Source organism: Eucalyptus grandis, chromosome 3 (genome assembly GCF_016545825.1).
Source record: "Eucalyptus grandis isolate ANBG69807.140 chromosome 3, ASM1654582v1, whole genome shotgun sequence".
NCBI lineage: Eukaryota > Viridiplantae > Streptophyta > Magnoliopsida > Myrtales > Myrtaceae > Eucalyptus > Eucalyptus grandis.
Window position 1 is genome coordinate 3963574 of NC_052614.1, and position 10450 is coordinate 3974023.

Here is a 10450-nt window from a genome sequence, read left to right on the forward strand (position 1 = left end):
CTCACTTCCCAAAACCCCTCTTTCGAAAAAAAAAATATTTAAAAAAATCCCTTTCTCTCTCTTCAAAAAAAAAATAACTCCGCTTTCTCTCTCTACTGTAACAGCAAGAAAATGGCGGCGACCACCAGGAGAAGGGCCTGCCCCGGGCCGAGCGGGCCGGTGCTCCGCTCCCTCTCCCCCTCCGGCCGCTTCCACGCGCCGCCGTCCGCTGCCTCCGCCTCCTCCTTCGCCTCCTCCTCCTTCGCCTCCCGCGCCTCCGCCTCCGCCGCCGCCACCTCCTTCTTCCGCCGGTCCGCCTCCCCGACGCGCATCAACCTCCACTCCCCCGCGCAGCCCTCCCCTTCCATCCGCTTCGCCCTCGACCGCCCGACCTCCCCCAGCCGGTCCATCTCCGTCTCGCAGCAGCAGCGCCGCGGCGGCGCCGGCGGCGGCCAGCTCGTCCGGTCTGGCGGCCAGAATCCGGCGCCGCGGAGGACCTGCATGTGCTCGCCGACGAATCATCCCGGTTCGTTCCGCTGCAGCCTCCACAAGGGCTGCGGGTCCCCGAGCGCGAGTGCGGGGTACGCGCCGAACCGGCTGAACGCGCGAAGGTCCGCGATGACGAACTCACTGGTGAGGATCGGGGGCGTCGAGGGCGACCTGGTGAAGAGAGCGCTGGCCGCCCTGATCCGGCCGTCGTCGCACCAGCAGCGGCGGAGAGCCGCGTTCCAGCCGCGCCAGAGCCGGTTATCGATCATGTCCAAGGCCGCGGAGGAGCACTCCTGAACAGCCCCGCGGCGAGGCCATTTTTTGAGCCGATTCGACCCCATATCCCGCAACAGCCTCAGTAGAGCTCGTGCCGTCAGCAGCGCCATCAGAGAGGAAGGAGATCCCGACGGCGGCCCGCGGTGGCGGCGCCGCCGCAGATCTGAGATCCGGCGGCCGGAACCGCCGAAGGAGATCCGATCCGAAGCAGGAGATCTAAAAACCGAATATACGATTGTGTAAATAACGGAAAATATATCGATACTTCTCGTCTAAATTCAAATCAGATCTTGGAGACGCCGATTCTCTGATTAAAATCCACGCCGCCTGAATCAATCTGGACCTAAAACCGATCGATTCCGTGCCTCAGACCTCCGAAATCTGCCGATCGTCGTCGCCGCCGTTGCGCCGTCGGCGCTTCGCCCCGATTTTCCCCTCCGCTGCGTCTGGTTGCGCGCGTTCTCGGTCCGATTTCACCGTTCCGTCCATCGTCCTCTCCCTTTTTTTTTTCCCGATTTTGCCCTTCCTGCTTTTCCCGTCCGTTCCTCGGCGCGTGGATTATCCCCTTTTTCTTTTCTATTTCCCATCATCTTCCTTTTTCGTTCCTTTTTCTTCTTTTTTGCTTTTCCTTCCTCTTTGGCCCCTTGACTTATCCATATTTTTTATTCTTTTTATTTATTTATTTTTTATCTGACTCGTTTATCTATGTTTCTATCTTCCTTTTTAAATGTGTATGCAGGTGACCGATACAACTGACAGGGACCAAAACTTGGGCGACCATAGATTCGAGGAGGAAGGGATTTAGACAAAAAAGATTATAAAATGAGAGGGAGGTTAAGCTAATATCTTTGCTTGCTTCAAGTTGGTCACACCCAACAATGACGTAAATAATCTATATAATATATCTTAAGTAAATTCATAAAAACAAATCTTAGGTTTTCAATTCAGGGCACTGATTGATCTAAATAAATCACAGAGAAGCGGGCGAAAAGTCGCATTTGAAATTGAGGGATCAAGATGGAGACAAACTAGTTTTACATTGTTGAAAAGTCATATGAAATTGTTCATGGAAAGAGACATGAAGTATAGAAACACTTTGGATGTCTCATAGGTAGGGGTGTGTAACCAGACCGGGTATACCTAAGAATCGAACTTGTCCACCAGGAAAACAGGGTTAAGAATCGGTTCCCATTGAAACAAAGTTTGGAACAGGTTTAAACCGGTTCGATTGTCCATGAAGTTCCGGACTGGTTTTGGAACCGGTTTGGGAACCGATTTTGTAAGTATAACCCAAAATCCTATTTTTCTACGCTTATTTCTATTTTTATTTGGAACCGCGTTTTTCCTTTTCTCTCTTCCTCATTTGCTCCTCCGTCGTTCCCTCCCTCATTTGCTTCCCTCATCAGCTCCCACTGTACGACAAATGGACAATGTTCGTCATCGCCAAATTCTTGTGTACCATGTGGATTGGACTCGCCTAATTTCTCTTTTGTATGAGAAGTTATGTTTGTATAAATGAGTAATTTCATATAGTAATTATGGGAATAAAATTAATATTAGACCCATAGTTGTTGCTAATTCTTTACTTTATAATTTTATTTATTATAATTAGCCATATGGATCCTTAAATTTTTATTTAGTAAAAATGTTCATATATTTATTTATTACAAATACTTAAAGTTTCAATACAAATTATGAGAATTATGTTATTTTTCGAGTATTAATATAAAATTCAAAATTATATGGGATATCGGAAAATTGCAAAACAGGCTTCAATGGAAACATGGTTGATTATGGAATCGAACCGGAAAAAACAAGTAGGATGACGGAATAGGGTCAAATACAAATAAAATCAGGTATATGATCTAAAAAAGAAGAATCGATTATAACAGATCGGATACAGATTCAAATTTAAACCCTACTTACTCTAGACCCGATTACCCATACTCATATGTGTCGAATTAATAAAGATAAGGGGGGTAGATAATGATAAAATCTATTATGTCATGAAAAGTCAAAGATGGTGGAAAAAGAGAAGGTTCCCCCACACGTCAATACCCAGCGCCCCACAGCTGGAGAAAAGTCATTTCGAAGTCGAGACTTTCGAGAGAGAGAAAGAGTAGGGTGATGTGGATGGATGGGAGGTGGGAGCGGTGGTCGCCAACTTGCGAGTACAAAAGATGAGAGAAGACTGCTGTGCTGCCGTATTCTTCTTGTAGCTTAGTATGGGCGCGCTACCCTAGACGGCGTCGCGACCCCCCGGGAGCTCTCGCGGGTCGATCGATGATGGAACGATGGCGAGAGAGGAGATAAGGCAGCAAGGCTGGAAGCTAAAAGCTAAGCCTTTCTTAGGGTACGCTTCGCGCCCCTCTTGCAATGTAGAAGGATGGTGACATTGCCTTCCTTTCCGCCCGAAAATTCTTCGAGACGCAGAGGTCAAAGGACGTAGGGAGAAAGTTCCACAGCGCCCCCACCTTATAGGAGTACTCGGTCTTTGCCCATTCCCATTTGGATTGTACAGATTCGAATGAATTCATTATCTTTTAGAACTCAAAAGATCAAAAAGCGAACCTACTGATGCCGATGATTCTTGTCGAATTGGTAGGCGGGAGCGATGGTTTCACGTATTATATCGTTAATCAAGATTCCTCCTGATCCTAAACCATCTCCTCTCCTTGTCATCATCGTCTAAACCCTACTAGTTTAGCGATTCCCACTTTTTAGCAGGGGTTCGTCACTTTATTCATCGGTCAGGGCAGGGAAGGAGTGATGTGTAGGTAGTGCCAATTGAATGGCTTCTTCTTCCTCTCTCTCTCTCTCTCTCTCTCTCATCTTGGACCATCAGAGTGGCCCCCACAAGCTACGTTGCCCGACAAAAGAAAAAAGGAGAACAAGGAACTGGATAATAGCGAAGGTGATAGTGAGAGCGAGAGCGTCAGGACAAGGACAACCACCTCGGCTGAAAGATAAGGTTACCGAAAGTTTAGGAATGGTGGGGTTGGAGAGTTGGACCGGGAACGTTGCCGGAACAAGACAAGACGGGCTTTTGCTTTATCCCAGCGCGTGCCGTCCCCGTCCCTTAAGTGGAAAGAAAGAAGAGGGGAAGCGAACCGGTATCCCTCACTAGACTTAGTTCTACCGGACCGAACCGGTGCGGTTCAAGAATCGCGAAGGATCGGGTGTGCCGGACGCTCGCCATCAATGCTATGTCATGAATCCCTCAAACTATAGCTTGGAAAATAGATCTCGGGCTTGCGATGTTGTAGATGAAGCAAATTGGAAATGCAAAGACTATGTAGTCTCTCTTTTATAAGATCATGGTTAGGGGGCTCTTTAAGTTTGATGAGAGTTATGCTTTGTGGAGTTTCAGAGGATAGGGTTCGGCAGATATCCCTGGTGGGAGAATTACCAAAAAAGTGTTAAATCTATTGTAATTGTGTTAATTCAATATTAAACTTTTTTTTTTTTGTCGATTCAATCTTAAATCTTTTGTAATTGTATTAATTAAGTCTATCCGGCAAAATTCGATTAGCCAATGCTAATGTGGACGCCAATCATCCAGCAAATGCAAACGCTAACAATTTTTTAATCTTTTTAATTTTTTTGATTTTTGATTTATTTTATTTATTCATTCTTTTCTTTTTCTTTTTTTTTTATTTCTCTTTTTTGCCCATTCTTCCTTCTTCCATCTCTAGGTGAGAGTGAGCCTCACCAAATTTGGTGAGGCCTTGGCTAGCCATGGCGATGGTGAGGCTGAGCCTAGCCAAGGCAAAGGTAATGTCGCCATTGTTGGGCACAGCTTAGCCTCCCAATGGCCGACGAAGGTAGGCCTCACCATTGCTTCACTGGCCCTCGCCTCTGGCTAATAACGACTAGCTAGAGGAAGAAGGAAAATGGGGAGAAAAAAAAAAAATAGATAACAAAAATTTAATAAAAAAAAAAAAAAATTATTCACGTCAAGGTTGATAGGTCAAATTTGGCTAGATAAATTGAATTGACGTAATTAAGATTTGCAACTAAATTGATAAACAAAAATTATAACTAAATTGGTATAATTATTTCAGATTTAGGAATTTTATTTTTATTATTTTCCAAATTCTTAGTCAAAGGTGAATATGATGGGCAACAAAGTGAAAAGAAGAACTCGACATTCCATTATGCCTTCTTTTCTCTTTCACCCTCAAGCTAGTTGGGGGACTGGCGCGCGCGTGGTTGCCCACAGGAACTCTGCTTTTTCAAAAAGAAAAACGTAGTGTGTGTGACCGTTGTAAGCTTATGAAGGGTTAGTTGGTCCACTTGCTAGCGGATGAGTTATGGCGTTCGATCTTGTCATTTAAGGTGTTATGAACTCTTTCTCAAGCAACGTTCTCATCCGTGTTGGGTGTTGGGTCTAGCAATGGTAATCTCTATTCAATGTGTGGCACATGCTATTCATACTCCCCTCCGCCATCTTAAAAAGCCATCAAGAATTACAACTTGTGTGGACCTTTTCGTTTCGAGGATCACTTGTCCACCCTTTGTCAAATAGGGTACGGGCCCAGCTCCTCTATGGTATTTGTCGGCTTTGGTCATCGTCCATCCACATTTTGCATTACATCAAACGGTGCCACCCGTTTAAGACTGTGCAATACTTTATGTAACTTGCCCAGCAGCCTATATCTGGCTGAGGTCTCAAAACATTTCGAATCCCAACACCCAAGAAGCAAAAGAAAATCACCTACACAAGAGAGAAAAAGGTAAAAAAAAAGTTCTTTAACGGAAGATCAATCAACATCATCATGGGCTCCAACGGCACTTCCTTCAAAACCACATCACGGGGTAAACAGGCCCAACGCTTTGTCTATACATAACGGGAGAACATGTGAGATGAAAACAAAGTAGTACAAAAAGAAGGGTTGGACAGACGTAGAAAATGAGGAAAACTGGGGTTGTTCGGTTTGTGGATCAGGTGGCTCCCATTGGTTTCATTATGGCTTTTAGAGAGAGAGAGAGAGAGAGTGCCATGTGCATGCACCAGCCACGAGGGATGTTGGGGTCGAAGAAAGACGATGATGCTGGTCACAGCATGCACGATCCCATCCTATTCAAAACTCAATTTCTCTGTTGTCCTTCTCTTGCCTAAGTGGATAAGGATGGGCTGTTCTTGAGGGGGCGTTCTTTCCAATTTTCATTGAGTTGGCAAACCAAAGGCAGTGAAGTTGACGTCTCTCTCTCTCTCTCTCTCTCGATGTTTTGCTAGCAAACAATGTCATGACTGTGCACAAGTCATTTGAACGAAAGCAAGTGTTTATGTAGTTTAATGGTAGGTTTGTGATTTAAATACTTCGCATCTGTCACGTACCAAAGGGGAAGGAAAAACAATAAGAATCTGATCTCAGGTTGATCGAGACTTCCGTGTATCTTGCATCCTTGTCTATGGCTTATTCTATATTCAAGTGGAGCGGAGATGACGCCATAGTGGGAGATGACTGTGCCCTCCCTTTCTGATTGTCCCTCTTTCAAAACCCTAATGATGCCATGTTCAGATCGTAGCTGACCCCTCTGTAATTGATCGAGATGTGCAGTTACTAAAGCCCTTTTAGAGTGCTTTAAAGGGAAAATTTGAAAGGTGAATCCAAAATAAGAGTCTATATATAGTATTGCTGTAAGGGATCGTGACTACATTAACTAGAATGAGCCCGTGCATGTGGTCCAGAAATGTCTATTCATCGCCCCAGGTGGATATGGTAAAGGTCATTGAGCTCATGTTTAAACCTAAAAATTCGGTTCTTAAATTAGTTTTGGGCTATTTCATTCATTCATTCATTCATTCATTCTTTTAGTGTTAACTCCATAGTTGTTAGGTTATGCTTTGAGTTTTGTATGTCCAACAACCTTAATTTTTTTTTTTTTTTTTTTTTTTTTTTTGCCCAGGCTCATGCACTTCACAGACTAATTAAAGTTTCTTGATATCGGAGATAGTCGACTGGAGAATTGAATCCGCGATCTTCAATTTTTGAAGCAAGTCTTAGACCACTCAACTAACTGACCTATTTGGTCCGCTTCAAACGTGTTGCAAGGTTGATAATCATGACAACACTTATGGCCGCAATAATTATAGTAAAGTTAATTGTCTAGACTCAGTGTAAAGAAAGATAAGTATGACCTTTTAATACCCCATGAATTATGATTTGATAATATCCTAGGAAGCATCGACACTCTTGGGGAGTATTTGTATCGTATCCGACACTCCTACACGCTTCAACACGCAATCAACAAGTGTCAAAAAATCCGACACGTGGTCAATTTTCCTAACACGCAAGTTTAGAATTCCGACACACACGGGATTAATTATAATAAAGTTATTAGTCTAGACTCAATGTAGAGATAAACATGACCTTTTAATACCCCATAAAATATGATATGATAATATCCAAGAAGCATCGACACTTTTTAGGAGCTTTCGTGTCATGCTTGGCACTCTAAAACGCTTTGACACGCAATCAATGGATGTCAAAAAATCCAACACATGGTCAATTTTCATGACACACGAGTTTAGAATTTCGACACATATAGTAAAATTATTAGTCTAGACTCAATGTAGAGTTGACCTCGCAAAGAAAGATAAGCTTGACCTTTTAATACCCCATGAATTATGATTTGACAATATCGCAAGAGACATTGACACTATTTAGGAGTTTTCATTATGTCCAATGCTCTAAAACACTTTAACATGCAATCAATAGGTGTTAAGAAAACCGACATGTAATTAATTTTCCTAACACACGAGTTTAGAATTCTGACACGCACGAGATTAATTACAATAAAGTTATTAGTTTAGACTAAGTGTAGAGTTGATCTCGTGAAGAAAGATAGGCATGACCTTTTAATACCCCAGATGATATCCTAGGAGGCACCGAAATTTTCTAAGAGCTTTCGTATTGTGTCCAACACTCTAATACACTTTGACACGCAATCAATTGGTGTCAAAAATTCGACACTTAGTCAACTTTCCCAACACACAAGTTTAGAATTCCAACACACATGGGGTTAATTTTAAAAAATTTCAATAAATGAGGGATCAAAATGTAAATATGTAAAAAAGTAAAAAAAAATAATAAAATAATAAATGGGATCTTCTTTTCTTTTATCTTCTTACTCTCACTTCCCATGACTCACATTATTAATGTAAAGTTATTCTAAGCTCTTTTATTTTTATTTATTTATTTATGAATTTATGAATTTAAATTAAATTAATTTGATAAAAATGATAATTTATCATAATATATAAAGTATACATTTAATATACGTCGTATCTCAACATGTCAGAATTCTCTATTTTTTTAAAAATGACGTATCGGCGTATTGTGTCGTTGTACATCGCGTGTTACGTGTCAGTATCAGTGTTACTTTCATTTGCATGTTTAACAAATTAATCTTCATATAATTCCTTTTTAACATGTTCATGGGAATTTAGGGTGGAATAAATAGTGGACGGATCATCTTGAACTTTCCAAAATTCAGTCGACCTTCTTCCTTGACTTTCTAGGAGAAATTCCTCGTTTGCATTCGACTAGTTATCCACCTGACGATCGCAAATCTCTCTGAGATCTTGTGAGTTAGGTCAGTTTGTCATCATGACTTATAATATATTCTTCCGACCTCACCACGTACTGTTCTAATCTTATGAATGGAGTAACCAACGAGTCAAGATCCCAATAAATAACTAAAACAAATGATACGCAGTGATTTAAGGAAATTACTCTCAAACTTTTTGTATGAAAAAAAAAAATATCCATATTGGAAATTTTCATTTTGTAACTTTAAATGATTGTAGGTATTAATATATTCATAACTCTTATAAATTGGAGGTTGTTAAAAACACTAAAGCTCACAATTTTCTGATGGAGAAAATGAGAGCCAGCTAATGCAGAAGAACCTAATGTCTTGCAGCCGCCTAAACACCCATTTAATAGATAATTTTGGTTAATGATGATGATGATGATGATGATCTCCCACCATAGTTGATTACCTCCACTTATTCAAAATTGGACCTATAATTAGGCCTGCATAAAAGAAAAAAAGATTATAATTATGAAAAAGTGTGCCTGCCAATAGGCTTTTTCATTCATGGAAAAAGAGTCTTGGCGTAATGGAAAAATCTATCTGTGTGATTTTTCGAACCCAAACCGAGAGTCAAAGCTCAGGATAATGTTCATCATTCGCCAGAGAAGCAAATGATAAAACATCATTTGGGATGACACAACATCATTATCCTAAGTTCGTTCCTAACATTGACTTTCAGTCCAAGTCTGATCCACAATAATTAAACCCCCACCTTATGTCAGCTCGTCCAAAGGACTTGGTATATACATGAACTTGGTGTGGCTGTACATAATTATTAATTACGATACTTTGAACTTGGGCAATATGTACTAAATTAGGAGTTGGATTGTGCTGTTTATTTTGTTTTTTCATCAAAAATATAAAAGAAGCTCAACCTGAACTTATCCTATATTTCCAAAGTTCACAAGTACAATGAATATATATTTACTCGACTTAATTCAAGAGCTGCTCGAATCAAATAATTCAAGTTCGAGCCGATCTTCGAGTGATCTAATACGAAGTCAAGCTTAGATGGCTTAGGGTGAAGATTAAATGGACTTACATCTAATCCCTACAACTAACCTCAGAGCTGTTGGGATTAAGAAATTCAACTCCTTAAAAGAGACTAAGAAGTGGGATTAAGGGTGATCTTCTTTGATGGGCTTGAGAATGGGCCATTCTTAAGCAAATGTCCTATCCACTACCCACCATCGTATGACTAAGAACTATGGGCTTACCAAGTTTCTCTTTTTGTGGATGATCTTGATGAATGACGGAAATTTTTTTGCATTGCAAGTCTAGTTTCGTCACGGGTACTGAAAACAGATAGTCATTTCTCCATCGTACATAATTTATTTATTTTTTTAACAAACGCTACCACCTTCGAATCATTATAAAAGAAATAGAGTGGGCCGGATTGTATTATCGGAGTGTTTGATCCAATCCATATACCGGCTCGAGGAAAAAGAAAGGACCCAAAGCCTATCCAATGAACCTGTCCTCTTGAACTTGTGAAATAGACCAACCACCTAAACCCAAAAGAGGTTGCAATCAAATGCATCCGCGTAGCGTTATTTGGAGGCTACCTTGTCTCAAGCAGTTTTGCATCTTTCAGAAGATTTTATTAAAAAAAAAATAGAAAAATTCATTGACTGCGAGTCGAAGATTAGGGGTTCGATTCCTCAATCTATCATTCTTGGTCTCATGAAATCTTGATTAATTCATTGCTGATCTTCAACTTCCCTACTCACGCTTGATGGGGTTAAGGTGATTGGCTCACCTAATGGATGATATCTCTTTGACATCTTTAAAATTAAATATTTCGAGGTACGTCCCAATTTTGTCTAAAACCCTTGTTGAGGGCAAAAGAACCATACTCAAAAAATTTTTTAAAAGAATTGTTATCTCTAATTACACAACCAGACCAAAAATTAAGCTGCCTAACAAAGGAAATATATATATACATATATAAATATATATAGGGATAATGTACACATGTATATATGTATATATAGACACAATACTTAAAGACGAGCAAGGATCAAATTTAGACCATCTCAAAAGGCACCATTAATGAAAATGTAAATTCTCAACTTCCGTTAACTACACATATCTATATATG

The 10450-nt window shown here is 40.9% G+C and overlaps 1 protein-coding gene across 1 annotated transcript; it reads left to right on the forward strand.

The window, feature by feature from the left end:
- On the forward strand, positions 1–1061 carry LOC104436165 (homeobox protein Nkx-6.1). The gene has a single exon (XM_010048901.3). It carries the CDS (start codon positions 112–114, stop codon positions 763–765), a length of 654 nt encoding a protein of 217 aa, XP_010047203.2. The 5' UTR covers positions 1–111; the 3' UTR covers positions 766–1061.
- The last annotated feature ends 9389 nt before the right edge of the window (positions 1062–10450 follow it).

Bases quoted from the DNA above. Each gene is read 5' to 3' on its own strand.
- LOC104436165 (XM_010048901.3), top strand. From the start codon at position 112: ATGGCGGCGACCACCAGGAGAAGGGCCTGCCCCGGGCCGAGCGGGCCG.